This window comes from Rhinopithecus roxellana, chromosome 15, assembly GCF_007565055.1.
Source record: "Rhinopithecus roxellana isolate Shanxi Qingling chromosome 15, ASM756505v1, whole genome shotgun sequence".
Lineage (NCBI taxonomy): Eukaryota > Metazoa > Chordata > Mammalia > Primates > Cercopithecidae > Rhinopithecus > Rhinopithecus roxellana.
In genome coordinates, this window is record NC_044563.1 from 96,400,264 (window position 1) to 96,417,194 (window position 16,931).

The 16,931-nt window shown below is 34.0% G+C and overlaps 1 protein-coding gene across 12 annotated transcripts in view; it reads right to left on the minus strand.

Annotated features, from left to right (window-relative positions):
* SOX6 (SRY-box transcription factor 6) overlaps window positions 1-16,931 on the minus strand; it is a 702,902-nt gene that overhangs the window by 402,307 nt on the left and 283,664 nt on the right. For all 12 annotated transcript variants that reach the window (XM_030918953.1, XM_030918959.1, XM_030918957.1 and 9 more), the window contains one exon: window positions 14,223-14,463. In XM_030918953.1, coding sequence (XP_030774813.1) covers window positions 14,223-14,459 — 237 coding nt within the window. In that variant the 5' untranslated portion in view covers window positions 14,460-14,463. The remainder of the gene's footprint in view (window positions 1-14,222; window positions 14,464-16,931) is intronic.

Genomic DNA, 16,931 nt, shown 5'->3' on the forward strand with positions numbered 1-16,931 from the left:
GCCCCGGTTTCAGACAGCAGTCAATCTACAACAAACTTCTGTTTCCTTAGGCCCTACTCAGAATCACCAAAAGAAAGCCCAAACCCTAAAATAAGTCCAAATATAACACTCTCTTCCTAAGATGTTCTATGGTTCACTATGGCATATATTCTCCCTCATTAAAAATGAGTAATAAACCCAATGTGTTTAGCTACAGATATGTTCCTGGCAGTCTTTGACTGGAGGGAATTAAGGAGCTACAATTTACGTAAGAAGTTAACACAATAGCAAAAACAACCAAAAGTCATTTATGTTTTAAATTACCATGGACTGGCAAATCAACCAAGTTAGTGATCAATCTTCCCTGCCAGGTCACATGGCTCCCACCACTAAACCCCATCCTTCCTTGCTATGCAGTGCATTTATATATTTAAAGTTTCAATTAAATGTCCAAATTATGTTATATAAGTTACACATACACATCTATGTTTAATATATTATATTAACTTATACCATAGACAATATATGTAACATTTTTTCTGATTCTCCACCTTAAATAATCTTTTGTTTTTTTGATGAACAAAAACTACTTGCCAACTGTGCCATATAAGACACCTTCTACTATAGTTTTATTGACTGACAGAAAAGATTTAGGTTCCAATAACCTCTTGCTAACAAAGGAAATCTAACCTTTTTAATATGCTGAAGACTAAATTGCAAACATTTATGGTTCTTTCTCAGAGGAAAAAAGTTATGTTTTTTTCTAATGTGACATACTGTAAGGAAAAGAATTGGATTAAAGAAGTATATATAAATTAAAATGCTGTATTTGATTCTAATTGCCAACAGATTATTTATGACAAAAGTATCATTTTTTGAATGATAGTGAAAGAGTATTTTTTCTTTTGTTAAAACTGATATTTGCTAGTATATTAGATTTACATAACATTTTCAAAACTGAAATAACATATGCCACTTGTCACTATTACTATGCTGTTGAGTAACAATAAAATTATTCATAGATGTGTAAGAAAATAGATTTGTTATCAATATTTGCTAAAGTGTCATGATTCCCAAGGCTTTAAAAATAAGCTGTTGTTTCCTAAATGTTATTTCAATTTGCAGAAAAAAAAATAACAAACCCAAAAGTTTGTTGAAAGACCTCATTAACATTCTATTTAACAAATAGAAGTAAATATAGTGAATAGATTAAATACAGAAAACATCCCCAAACCTGTCAAGACAGGCACATAGAAAAGCCCTGCATTATCTATACAGTACCAGCCTCACACACAAAATTAGAATCTCAAGATTCAAAGGTCTTTAAAACTCCAATTGTTCAGTGCCATCTAGCACTTGAATTCCCTGTGCAAGAGAAGATGGAATAATAAAAAATAGTTAACAAAGTACAGGCGTCCTGGGCAAGATTTTCCAGTTTAGATCCCAGCTTTTCCACCTCTCATCCATATAAGCTCAGACAAGTTAGTTAACTTCTTTTTGCCTTAATTTCCTTGTCTGCAAAATGGCAATAGTAATAGTGCAGTAAAGAATTTATCTCAAAGAGTTATTATGGGAATTAAGTGAATCAATAAAAATAAAACACTTAGAGCAGTGTCATGATATAGTAAGTGATCATTAAATGGTGGTGGTTAGTGTTACGATTTCCTTGACAAGTGGCTGTTTGGCCTCTCCCTAAACACTTTCACTAATAGAGGATTTAGCAGCTCCCAAAGTGGTCCATTCCATTTATTGAGGGTTGTCCAAAATCCTCTTTACAGAAATATGAAACCTGTTCCAATCCATATTTCTATTCCATGGAAACATTCAGAATGGCAGTTGTTCAATATATACTCACAGCTAGTACAGTACCCTTCTATCTTCTCTTCATCTAGGGAAAATATCCCTTTTTCCTTCATTTCTTCTTCATAAAACACAGTTTGGCCAATCTGAACATTCTCCTCTAAGTGTGTTCCAAATGTTTCTCTCTATATATCTCTTAAAGAGTGGTGCCCTAAATTCAATATACTCAGTAGCATCTGAACAACAAGAATTAAGACACACTATCACCTGCCTTAGAGATGTCATGTTTTAAAGATTTCATACCATGTAAGCAGAGCTTTAAGGCAGGCCTGATAGTGAATTTCCCAGCAATTAAATCAACATTCTATCAATATTCAACTATTGGTCAGGTACAGTGGCTCATGCCTATAATCCCAGCACTTTGGGAGGCCAAGGCGGGCAAATCAGTTGAAGGCAGGAGTTCAAGACCAGCCTGGCCAACATGGTGAAATCCCATCTCCACCAAAAACACAAAAAATTAGCCGGGTGTGGTGGCACACACCTGTAATCCCAGCTACTCAGGAGAGGCTGAGGCAGGAGAATCACTCGAACCCAGAAGGCGGAGGTTCCAATGAGTCGATATCAAGCCACTGCACTCCAGCCTGGGCAACACAGCAAGACTCCATGTAAAACAAACAAACAAAAACAACATTCAACTACTGACTGGTTCATGTGCCTACCAACTCTAGATAGTTATTTTCATCTGGCAATTCATTGATACCCAAACTACCATATACATGATACTCAATCTAAACAATAGTATTAAGCTAAGTCAAATTGGCTATCCCAATTTTAACCTTGAAACCAAGAAAGTGAGAAGTGTCAAGAGGCTTAGTGATCATAGTTCAAATCCTTCTTTTCTGAGCTGAAGAAATTGAAGTCAGGAGATATAAAGTGACTTCCCTAAGGTCACACAGCAAATTAGGGCAGAGAAGAACATAGGCTTTCTAGGAGGTAACCTGTGTTCCCTCTAAGGACACCAGAGAAAAAAAAAAAAAAAAAAAAAAAAAAAAAAAAAAAAAAAAAAAAAAAGGACCCCCTACTGAACAAAAAGAACGTCTTTTTGAGAATTTAAGGCATTGAGAAATAAAGGGAGTGATTATGCAGAAGTTGGAGATGTTGGACAAATTGGAGAGTCTCAAATGATTCCACAGAGCTCCTCTGAAGAAGTAACCACTTACTCTGGTGTCAAGTCAATCTTCCTCATGCTCTCCTCCTCTGCAGTTGTTTTCTTTTCATCCCCATTTGAGTGACATCCATACTGTTTGTTGTTGTTTTTGTAATAAGCTAAGTAACTAGTGTATTTTAAATGAAAAGAAATAACTCATGGTATGCTCTTCATACCTCACAAATCTTAACATTAAAAAGTACCAGAGCCCAATCAAGGTTTTTCAAATCCATTTGTTCTTTAATAGAGATGCAACTCTATTGACAGTTAAGTCCTTTCAAGGCCCAGTTTGCCTAAAAAAGAGTCGAGAGAACAGATTGCTTTGTGTCATACATACGCAGGGCCACCTTGTGAGCTCAACAATCTCCTCTCTTCACTAGATCTTGCCCAGTAAAGCTCCCAAGTTTGAGGATTTCACTGAAAGAACCTTCAAATTTTCTTCTAATATGGTAAATTCATGTGGTGGGCTACCAATAAACTCTTTATAATTCAGAACATTTTAAATAACTTCTCTAACTCTCTTGTTTAAGGTCTTACAACTAGAACAAATACAAAGAAACTAAAAATGATTCCTCAGAGGTTATGTTACTTATAAAACAACAATCTATTTACTCATCCATGCATCCACCCACCCTATCTCTATATACATTTGCAGCAAAAGGGAAACGGGACACAAAATGTCAGCAATTTAACACAAGGCAGCAAATAAGTCTAACTGCCATCAGGTGCTCACAATGTTTGGAAGCTGTGCATTCTTCTACCTGAATGCAATATACAACCTTGGACTGATGACTCAACTACAATCACAGAGCCCACATTTTCTCTCTGGAAAGAAAAACTTCTCTCTGAATTTTTATTTTTCCCTCTTAACTTTCAAATATCCAAAAACATAGATTCATTCTTTGACCTACTGTGTCATCCAAGAGAACAGTAGCCAAAAGGAGAGCCAAATTCTAACTTTACTGTTAATTTCAGAAAGCAAATATAAACGAACTATAATCAAATTATATCTGAAATACATCAATGAGAGAACAAAAATGAGAGAATCATCTTAAGTAGAAGCATACCAGGTATGAAATAAATTAATATAACAAAGTCAAATATTGACTCTAAACTCAAGAGCAAAAGTTTTCTGAATTCGTTCACAGATTACATTAGTTTAATCCTGACTAACTCAGTGCTCACGCAAAAAATTATTACTTGCCACTGGAACTGAAAAAAAAATTGATAAATAAAAGTAATTATCATATAAATATTTGAATTATTCATTTCTCGGCAAATGAATCTCTTCTATTATACCACCATAATCTATCTGTGCTTGAATGAGGGCATACTTCCTCTCAGAAATTTTGAGACATTTGAGAATATTGTTTTCTGAGTACTCTCAGTACACTGGGAGTAGAAACAAATCAGAGTTAAATTATAATGAAAGCAAAAGTTTACCAAATAATTTCCAATCATTTTATTAAATAAGGTTTTCCATTTTCCAGGGTGCTAATGAAATATAAAGAAGATAAATGAAAAGCATAAATATTCATTTCGAATTTCAACCTGATTGTAAAATTTTATTAGGAAAGGTTCGTAATTTATACTTTGGAATTTAGAATGTGGTTTACACAAAGATATATTATTGAACTCAATTTCCATCACCTAAAAACAATGCCTAGGGGTCAAGAGAATGTAGTAAAGGTTAATATCATAAAAAATAAATGTCGTCACATTGAAAGCTGTATTAACAAAAGTAATAATGGCTTGAAGTTGCTCTTCTTTAAAAGATTATGCTTCTCCTGGAAAGCAAGGAAACTTTTTTGCAGAGGACAACCAAACAGTGGAATAATTTCCATATCAAGGTAATTAATGCATATTCATTATAGGTGTTCAAGAAAGATTAGATATATTTGTGGAGGGAACAGAGTAGGGTCTTTCCTGCTTGATGCAGGTGGTTTGAATAATCAGAGACAGCCCTTTCAACCTCATCTTCAAACAAATGAGGCAAATAGGATTCATTGTGTTAAAGTTGCCTTTATGGAAAGCAACCCTCTCCAAATTAAAGAAGGTAGGTCTCAAAGTGTGCAAACACAATCCTGGCTTCCTCCTCCCAAAGTAATATGCTGTGTATCACAGTTGTCACCATCTTATTCCTGCTGATCTAGAAGGACTTTGAGATTAATATTTCATTCTAATCACAAAAAGTTCAAATTAGTCATATAAACAACTGCATGCTATATAATATATACATTATTTTCTACATGTTGCTTGGAAGCATTATGAAAAAAATGTACAGATTTCACTGTTCCAGTTATCATATTTCATTATAGTAATGTAGCCAGAGGCTAGGCAAGAAAAAATTTTAAGAAGGATTTCTATACAAGAAAATATGTATCAATCAGAACCACCTATAGACTGAAACCTGCTATAGAGTTCTGCTTTAATCAGAAAATTATTGGTGTCCTGAGATTAGCTTCCATTGATTAACCCCGACCAATTTTAATAAAAGATTTATTTTTTTAAAAAGCTACATTCAAATGACATTTGAATCCATTAAGAAAAACAAAAGCTAAGTAGAACAGTCCTGCTCAATCAGACTGTTCATGCTAGACTAGATTATACCTGATTTTTTATTACTAACCAAGTCTTATTTTAAATCATTATCAAAAAGCTCCTTTTCCTATGTCTGTAAATGCTATAGACTCTAAATTACACTTCGGTCATATAGAAGTATTTGCATAGGGATAGTTGACAGGAGAAGCCAAACCACAGGAGCAGCCCTGGCATTACTATGAGGTATACACTAGCAGGACATAAGTAAAGTGAATGAAAACAAAATATCCATCAAACATAGAAATATCACATAAAACTGAGGCAAATTAGGAGAACATTGGCTGAATCCAAGAAAAGATAATCCTTATGAACATGCAGTAATGTTGCAAATTGTAAGTGAATGTCAGTGATAGAGTTCATTAAGGGGTTCATGTTATAGTCAGTGCACTAGAAACCCTAGTCATTGGATCTTACACAGACTGAATGATTAAAATAAAAATAAACATGACATGTGACATCTCCTTAAAGACATTCTGAATATGCAATTTTATTTCACTGAAAAAAAAAAAGATACTAACGTCCGGTTTTCCTTGATCTTTCAAAATACAAAAGAAATGCAAAAAGTCTTTGCACAGATGTAGCAAAGTACCGGATTTTTTTATTTTGGCAGGTGCTCAATATGCAGCCCACATAATCACATGTTAATGACTGGAGTGTGTTAATCAGCATGCATACCTGATTCCTTCTTGCCCAAGGGGGAAAAAAAAAGCCAACTATTCCAGAGCATGTTAATGTCTCTACTTTTTTTTTTTTCTTTTTTGAGACAGAGTCTTGATCTGTCGCCCAAGCTGGAGTGCAGTGGCACAATGTCAGCTCACTGCAACCTCCACCTCCCAGGTTCAAGCGATTCTCCTGCTTCAGCCTTCTGAGTAGCTGGGACCACAGGCATGCATCATTTGGCTAATTTTTGTATTTTTAGTAGAGATGGGGTTTCACCATGTTGGCCAGGCTGGTCTCAAACTCCTGACCTCAACTGATCCACCTGCCTTAGCCTTCCAAAGTGCTGGGATTACAGGCATGGGCTACCATGCCTGGCCTAATGTCTCTACTTTTGATGAAGATTTTAATAATATGCTAGGTAAGAAAGAAAATTTTTCCAAAAATTATTCTTAGAAAGGCATATTATATAATTAAGAATCGTGAAAAAATTATTTATATTTCCATAAACATTGAGATACTTCCAAGTATCATACCAGCAACCCTTTTGTTTAATTTAAACAATTTAGATTTGGGGAACTTTTAAAAATACATACTTTTTTTTAAAGGACAGTACACATCATCAAGGTGTAAAAATATAAAGGTAATCAATGTGTCAATGCTAGACAACATTTGTTGTCTATTTCACTACCCACAGCAAGAGCTTTGCCAGATTCCATGCAATAAAATGTTTTATTTTTTAGTTCAAATTCTAAATAAATTTCTGTTATTAAATTTCTGAAATAGGTTGAAAAAGAGATAGCACTGTATGCAAATATAGTTTCAAAGTTACAGGAACTGGGAAATCCTCCATAAGTCTTCCTAGAAAATATTATGCAGTGATTCAAGGTAAGGATGGCCATTTTCACCTGTTAACAGAAATTTAGGCTTTAACTTTACTAAAATCGAATGTATTTCCAAAATCCAAAAATGAGAGAAGTAGTAACTAAATGTCTCAGGAAGTCTAAACCTCACAGGTTTATGGACTTTTTTCCAGTGCTTCCTATGCCAATCAGGTACCACAAAGGTGTACATAAATCTTACCTTAGGAGTTATCACTATGTCTATACACTAGTTAGGACCAAGTGAACAAGTGGGTTTCACTACACTTTCTAAAGTACAGTCCCAATAAAAATGAGGAGTGCTGCCTACTATCTTAAATGACAAAATCTTACAAAAAACTGCCAACAATTCAAGTTTTTAAAATCTCTAAAATAACAAGATTAGAAATCTTCTCAAAGTCTGTCATAACAGCATGACTGAAGATTAGATCCTCACTAAAAATTCCTGGACTGTTATCATGTAATGACAATAGCTCCATTCCCAGAAATGGTACAAAGTCCACACCAGCTATTTTATGACTTCAAGTGAAAAACAAAAAACACTCCAGAGTTGATTAGCAACTTCATGAGACTGAAAGCTAGAGGAGCAGAGAGCAGAAATTGTTTGCAAGCAAGAAGGTATTTTCCTCAATAGTTATTTATTAAATATCTCAGGACGCCTACCATTATTTTCATTCAATTACAGCAAAGGGCATTATTGACATCTTTTATTTAAGGTGGAAATTTATTTTAAAACTTTTCTAGAAGATAAAACTCCCCTGGAGGAATTTAAGTAGGTCTCTAAAATAAGGAGTTCAGATATTCTGGGTCTGAGAGTCCACTACGGTTATTTCTACCTACTCAGACTAGTAGTTAAAAGCCAGATGTATATTTTTGCCAAAATATATATCAATAGAATAATGTAAGTGTACACATGTGCATAAGTTCCCACTTACAATCATCACATTTTATATCTCATGAGAGTGTTGGTGCCTTACCCACATCCCCATGGCCTACCACAGAAGCCACCTACTAACAGTTGCTTCTTAGGCAAAAAGCTTGTCTCTCGCCGGGGCCCATTCTCTGGCCAAGAGCATTTCTACTCTCTTCCCTCCTCTCCTTGGTCTCACCAACCTCATTTCTTGTCATTCTTGACTATGTTTTTGCCCACATGCACATTACTTAAAACATTCTCTCCACCCTTTGTGTAAATTTTGTCTTCTTCAGAATCTCTGAGAACTTTTCAATGAAGAATCTCCCTAAACTGTTCACTCTTCCGCTTATCATCTAACTCTCACCTGCACTACTGCAATGGTTTCCTAATCCATGTCCCTGTTTCTGATGTTCTCTCTCACAGTCCACTCTCCACACAGCAGGCAATGTGATCTTTTAAAAACATAAATCAAATCATGTTACTCCCTTGCTTAAAATTTTCCAGTGGCTTCTACTTACACTTGAAAGTTTAAACACCTCCCTGTAGCCTATGAGACTCCATAATATCTGTAATCTGCCAGTCTCCCCAATTTCATTTCATACCATTCTCTCCCTCACCAGCCACCCTGTTGTTTTCTCTTTCTCAAACACACAAACTAAAAGACTTTTGTACTTATTATACACTCTGACTGGGTGTCTTCCCCAAATCTTTGCACAGTGATTCTCTTTTTATTCAAATTTCAGCTCAAATGTCACCTCCTCAAAAAGACCTTCCCCGGTCTTTTTAAAGGAGTAATTCTCTATCACATTTTCTTACTTAATTTTCTTCATAGTACTTATTATTGTCTGAAATTGTCTCACTCTATAAGATTTCTTTATTGTCTGCCATACTACTATACTGTAAGTTCTATGATAACAGGGATCTTATCTATATTATTCACAAGTTAGTCCTTGTGCCTGGAACTTTAGCAGGTACTATATACTCGGGTATCCAGTGATGATAACTCCTTTCTAAATTATACTCTAAAGCAAAAGAAAAAAAAAAGTAAGGAAGAGAAGGCTCAAAATAACATGTACATTGTAATTTATCTGTTTGATATAAGTAGCTATACATAATTTGCACCAAAAAATTGTATGCAATCTGTAGAAAAGATCACCAACAGTATATAAGTTTATCTGTCCTTTCTACAGTTGCAATCTAGCAGATAATCACTACACACAGTATCATATACAGGTCATGAAACATGATCACAAAAATATTCTTCTCCATGCTTATTAACATCAAAAAGAATAATATGCTGTACATTTTTCCATGAAAAAAAATTATGCAAATGTACTCCAGCCTAATGAGTCAGTCCTAATGAGAACAAAAGCATGTTTTAGTGGACAGTGTCAACATTCCTCTGCAAAAAAGGTATTGGCACACCGGGTGCCATGATGAAAGTGGTAGTGGTTGTGGAAAGAGAAGGATGGTGACTCTTGTTTACACTAACTTTCCAACCTTCAAATGGCTCTCACTAATTAATATAGCACATTAAATTTATAATTCAACAATTTGGTGTCTATAAAATAGGTAATTATGATTAAAATCAGAATCTAAAACTTTTTATCTCAAACTGGTCCTTGAAATCCTATTTCTAAAATTTCTATTCTCCTTCTTTGCTTATGCCATTACAAATTATTTTTCTTGTTTGAACCTATGTGGTCTCATATTTTGTTGCAGTGTCACCTCAAAATAATCAGAATTTTTACATTTAAAGTTTTTTTTCTTGGGGGAAAGGATTCCCTATTTAATAAATGGTGCTGGGAAAATTGGCTAGCCATAAGTAGAAAGCTGAAACTGGATCCTTTCCTTACTCCTTATATGAAAATTAATTCAAGATGGATTAGAGACTTAAATGTTAGACCTAATACCATAAAAACCCTACAAGAAAACCTAGGTAGTACCATTCAGGACATAGGCATGGGCAAGGACTTCATGTCTAAAACACCAAAAGCAATGGCAGCAAAAGCCAAAATTGACAAATGGGATCTAATTAAACTAAAGAGCTTCTGCACAGCAAAAGAAACTACCATCAGAGTGAACAGGCAACCTACAGAATGGGAGAAAATTTTTGCAATCTACTCATCTGACAAAGGGCTAATATCCAGAACCTACAAAGAACTCAAACAAATTTACAAGAAAAAAACAAACAACCCCATCAAAAAGTGGGCAAAGGATATGAACAGACATTTCTCAAAAGAAGACATTCATACAGCCAACAGACACATGAAAAAATGCTTTTCATCACTGGCCATCAGAGAGATGCAAATCAAAACCACAATGAGATACCATCTCACACCAGTTAGAATGGCAATCATTAAAAAGTCAGGAAACAACAGGTGCTGGAGAGGATGTGGAGAAATAGGAACACTTTTACACTGTTGGTGGGATTGTAAACTAGTTCAACCATTATGGAAAACAGTATGGCGATTCCTCAAGGATCTAGAACTAGATGTACCATATGACCCAGCCATCCCACTACTGGGTATATACCCAAAGGATTATAAATCATGCTGCTCTAAAGACACATGCACACGTATGTTTATTGCGGCACTATTCACAATAGCAAAGACTTGGAATCAACCCAAATGTCCATCTGTGACAGATTGGATTAAGAAAATGTGGCACATATACACCATGGAATATTATGCAGCCACAAAAAAGGATGAGTTTGCGTCCTTTGTAGGGACATGGATGCAGCTGGAAACCATCATTCTTAGCAAACTATCACAAGAACAGAAAACCAAACACCGCATGTTCTCATTCATAGGTAGGAACTGAACAATGAGATCACTTGGACTCGGGAAGGGGAACATCACACATCAGAGCCTATCATGGGGAGGGGGGAGGGGGGAGAGATTGCATTGGGAGTTATACCTGATATAAATGACGAATTGATGGGTGCTGACGAGTTGATGGGTGCAGCACACCAACATGGCACAAGTATACATATGTAACAAACCTGCACATTATGCACATGTACCCTAGAACTTAAAGTATAATAAAATAATAATAATAATAATAATAAAGTTTTTTTTTCTAATCAGAAAGTGGGAATTAGCAGGACTTCTTTGCTTTGCCTTCACCTTCTCTGACAGAAAACTTCCTCTGTGGTCATGACATTTCAAAGTAAAACCCTTCCTGAATCCAGGAGATAAGAAACTTTTAGGGCTTGTTTCTCACAGTTCATGAATGAGGGCCATGAGGGCCATTGCAGAAAGTAAGTAACAATGGAAACTGTGTAAGTGCTGAAAAAAAAATGTTATTTTTTAGATTTTCTTTTAAATTTTATTTCTTCACAACTATTTTTTGGGACTCAATTACAAGTACAGAATATGATCCATTAAAGAAAACTACAAGTTTTACTTAATTTCATAAACATCCTTTTTGACTTCATATTTATTTTAAAGTAGAATGAGATAAAATGTTTATTAAATTTTACATTAGCACAGTCCTCCCACTCGAAGACACACTCACACATACACACACACACAATATATGTAGATTTGCAGGTCTGCCCAGAAACTTAAAATCCTTCTATTGTTTTTTTCCTGCAAAGAAAAATTGGTTAGTGATACGGTACTTACAGTATAAGTCATTACAGGTCTGGCATTACAGTTGTTATACAATATTGAATCTATCCAGTGAAAAAGAAGCACAAAGGGCATTTCCAAATGCAGCTGCTATTTCCCATTTGTTAAAACCTTTTATTACACCATATAAGTACACAGCTGGGAAATACTATAGAGTGGGAGTTTAAACAAAATATTTTGGCTTCTAGTCATTCGGAATACACAAAGGCTCCAGTGGAAAGCAATGTTTGACAGCAAAAGAAAGTGAAAGTTTGAAAACATGTCTAGCAAGTATGATTTCTTTTACATTAATAGTTAACTTGTTTGTACCATTAAACTGTATTATACTATCATAAACCACATTTAATATAAATTTGGTAAGAAAATTATTAATATATATTCTAAGACAAAATTTTAGATGATAAAAGTTGGAGAATAACCCACCAAAGTAACTTGGGACTTATCAAGATACAAACACAATTTTTCTAGGAAAAATAAGTATAGTGTTCTCAAAGAAATAAAATTTGAACTGTATTATTTCTTATTCTCCCCATATTTTCCAGTGCAGTTATTTTTATTTGTCTATGACTAGATTTGGCATAAAAGCCAAAATATATCTTAAACCCATCCTTTCTCTCCAGCCACTCTTCCTTTACACTAATTCAAGCCATTCATCTCTCACCTAGACTTCTGAAATAGGCTCCCAGTGGGTCCTCCTTCTTTCACTCTTGTCTCTCTCCCATCCATTCATTATACCACAGCCAGAATTTATCTGTTTGAAATGTTTTTGAATGCTTCAAACGTTTTCCATTGAACTTAGATCAAATCTCACATCCATAATGTTATCTCCAAGGTCCTGTTTGATATAGCCCCTACCAATCTCTCCAACTATATCTTATGCTATATTGCATCCTTCATCGTAACTCTCCAGCGATGAAGGCCATCTTTTACTTTCTGACATTAAGCACTAACTTTCTCACTTCAAATACTTCATACATGCTGTTCCCTCTGCAGTTTTACTCTTTGTTCCACTCTAACTGGTTAGTTCTTACCATCTTTGGCTCAGTGAGGGCATTCCTAACCATCTATTCTAAATTAGGTTTGCCCCATTATGTTCTCACATAGCATTCTGTTCTTTCTCCTCATACATAGCAAACATCATATTTTAATTATATATTTGTGTATATATTTATTTAATTTCTATTCCCTCTCCTAGACTATAAACTCCATGAAGGAATTAATCATGTCTGCTTTGTTCACCACTATATAGTCAGCACCTAATAAGAATGCTTGGCACATAAATGGTACTCAATAAATATTTGTTGAAATAAAGATGAAACATCGCTCCATTATCTTGACAATAAGCAAGTGGCAGTGACTGGATATCTATTTCACCTTGGAGGTGTTAAAATGAACAACTGAAGTTCAATCATAAAAACAGACTTGCTTTATTACCTTCTTCCTACTCAAGAAAACTAATCTTTCAGTGGATCTAATTGTACAATTTTGATCGCTTTCAAAACTAAAATTAGTCTAGAAACTATCTTTCAATCCTCTGCTTCTTACCTACTGCTCCAGAGCATTGGCTGTGTCTGCAAAATCATCTGAAAAAGAAAAATGTCTGCCTTCATAAATTATTGAAGTAAGTCTCTGAGATATAAAGCATTGAATAAGAATCTAAATATGTGTTATTCGTAGTAAATGCATTGGAAATATTACCTTACTTTTGTTAAGAAATTAAAATTTTCTCAGTGCCCACTTAAAATAATTTTCATTAACTTAATTTTAGTTAGCCAAAAATTAAGAAATGCAAAATGGGGTTTAAAACTTCTAATCTAATAAAATATATTAAGATTTTAATCTCTTCTAGATGCTAAAAAAATTGAATATTTTTGCTTTGAACTAGATAATTAATGTCACTGGCTATGGTTTCTGTTTTGATGATTAGAGATGGAATTTAACATGGGAAAGCTGGCTAAATATACTGCATGTATTTGATGTTGTTTCTACTTTTTGAGAAAACTCCTGTAGTCTGATTGAATGATTCTCAGGAGGTTTGCATGCCCTTTTGAAATTAATATATAGGCATATAAGTGAGAAAAGCTTTATTATAAATCAAGAATGACCATTAAAAATGATAAATACCTGCATTTTCTCATTGAAGGTATATTCAACATATGATCTCATTCACGCAGTTGTATTTGCTTAAATTTTTCAATATTAATACATAGCCATACTTTATTTGATCATATCTATTTTGTGATATTACCAAGTTAACCACCTTAAATTCATGGATTCACAGAATAAGATAACCAATCCCCCCCACAAAAATCAGTCAATAAAATATATTCTTGGCACACTGGCCTAATAATAAATGTATATACACTAAATCACAAAACATTTTTCAAGTTTTTCCAGTTGTTAGTATCTTAGTAATATGTACCTGGTAGTTGTTTCATGATCTAAACAAAAATAACTCTAAGGTCATCTATTTCCCTAAAATATCTATCTATAATGAGGACATACTAAGGAATACATTTAGTGGCAGTGGTCAGATTTTAAAAGCTCACCATTCTTTGCTGAGATGACAGAACGCTGTCCCAGTCAGCATCTTGTTGAATGGTATTGACAAGTGTTGGTAGCTCCTCAGAGTGAGGTTTGTTGTGCATTATGGGGTGCAGAGGCAGATGGGAGGCCACATGTTGATCGCTGACCTCTTCCTTTTCCCTTGAGGTTAAATCCTGGGTTATCTCATCCTCTCCATCAGCTGCACAGGCAAATGGAGAGGTGGCTTGCTTGGAAGACATTCTTCTGCAGAAGAAGGAAAACAGAATGGATTAAAAATGGCTGTCAGTAACAAAACATAAACCAACCCTTGCATTTGGCTAGTTCAGGAAAAAACAAAAGTTATTTAACTTTAGAGATATTTGTGGTCCACTCTAAACCCCTGAAAAAGAACTCTTGGCTTATGTGTCCTGCTTTCCCTCTTTGCTTTTAACTCAGCAAACCTCTTCCCAGTAAGTACTGCATATTTTCTCTCCTACAATCCATTAATGATTTTTTTACAGAGTAAGTTTTCATAATGGACAGGGTATGTATGCGTATATTTTCCCTCCTAGTTTTCTTAACTAGATTATAAGCTTCCTGAGAGTATTTAGGGTAATAGTTAGCAATGGAAAAAAACGAATGAATGAACTGGCAAATGAGTCAGTTTGCAAGATGATTTGAAAGCACAAAATACCCAACTTTCTCCTATGGTTTATGTAGGACCAAAAGAAGTATATGTAGGAAAACATAATCAGGAGAGTAAATAATTCATAATTAAAGTCCTAAACAAATCTGATCCTGACTTCTTTGTTTATACTTTGCATTATTGGGGCTGGGCCTAACACTACTTAGTGCCATCTAAAGCTTGTTAAAAGACCTTTAAAATGAGTCAAGTGTTGTAACTTAACTTTTAAGTGACATATTGATTGAGTGGCTGATACTGTTAGATTAGTTTTAGGGCAATTTTGTAGCATTTGAATTGAGTATCTGAAATAGCTATACCTCTATTTTGTATTAGAAAGTACATTAAAGATTCAAAGCATTTACCATGAAAATAGTAAAATGCCTACTGTGTATAATATTTAAAACCTCCAAATACAATACTGAACATTCATTTATGTGCCCACAAATAAATATCGACTACACTCTTCATGACAAGGTCTCCATTTTGTACTCTTATATAAAATCAGAAAACCATGATTATTAAGTAGAATTTCAAAATGTTTAGAATATCATTTTATCAAGATGCATTTCTTGGCAAAATGGTTTGAAAATAAAACCACTGAAAGTTTATAACTTAACAGAAGAGGGAATTTAGCATTTTTTCTAAAACTTTACATTGTTTTTAGTTTATTACATCTTTAGCTCTAAAACTGCTGTGTAATGAAAGGAATAAAATCTCCACCTTAATTGCTATTTAACATTAATTGATTTCATACCATTTTTAAAAAAACACACAAATCAGTTAACATAGGAAACCACATGAGCATTTTTCAAATTAGCAAATCATTAACTTGCTAGTACTGTTTCTACAGACAAATAAATACTGATTAAAGGGTCTAGAAATCTGAGATTAACAGTTAAATTTACAAATCTGTCACATGCTTTCATGAATATTACAGTGAAGGAAATATCAAGTGCAAGAAAAATAATTAAGTTAATTCCAATTTAAACAGTAGTTTTTATGTAGCAGCTCATGTTTTACATAGGATTTAACAGCTAATGCTAAATTTCTCACAATTAATGAGGGGGCTCAGATTTAGTATCCTACAGTGAAAAAAATTAATATAAGATCAGCTAATCTAATTATGCACAGTTCTAAATAAAAGTATTACAGGCTTTTGAAGTGCTTTGAAACATATTAAAATGCTGATACCAATTTATAATAATCATTCTACAAATAACAAAAATTGTATCTATTAAATTTGATACTAGAAAATACAATGGGGGCAAGGGAATGCAAAAGAATGCCTATAATTTCTTTGAGAAGAAATGAATTAAATGTTCTAAAGAGTGCTATATCAATAAATCAGATATATTCTTGACCAATTTATACCAATAATAACAAATGAACAAACATATACATGATTATGAAAAATGGTAGCCAATGGATGCTTCTAGAATTACTATATGGCTTACTTTACTGGCCCCATAACTACTATTATTAAAACCAGGCAAATTATAACTGTTCTGCAAGTTTATCAAGAGCTTGCCACAAACAAGAGTGATTTCCTGTTTCAGATACTGACAATATCAATAATCATTCACGTTAAAAACAAAAGAATGAATGTACTTCTGCTTTTTAAAATAGTTAAACACAGTTGGAAGTCATGATCCAAAAATCAGTTACTTTAGTTCCCTCAACAGACATCCTCTTATTATAAAGTGAATTGGCTCCTTCCAATAGCAATGTCTATGATTGCTGCTTTAGTATAAATTAATCATGACAAAACTCAAAATGAAAACAGTCTCTTAAGAATAATTTCAACTATAAACTTCACCAGTGAACAATAGTGCACAATCCTAATTAAATACAACTCTGCAGCTGTAAAAATAGACTAAATTTATGAGTTGAGTTTAAAGGATGGTTTGTTAGAATGTTTTCTTAAGGAAGGCTGGGTCCTCAGTCTTAATCAGCCAATAAATTATTTCCTGCAATTATATTAAATAGAAAATTATCTTCAAATGGGGAGTGTTAATTGAAAATCAAAATTCAGAGGGAAGTTTAGAAA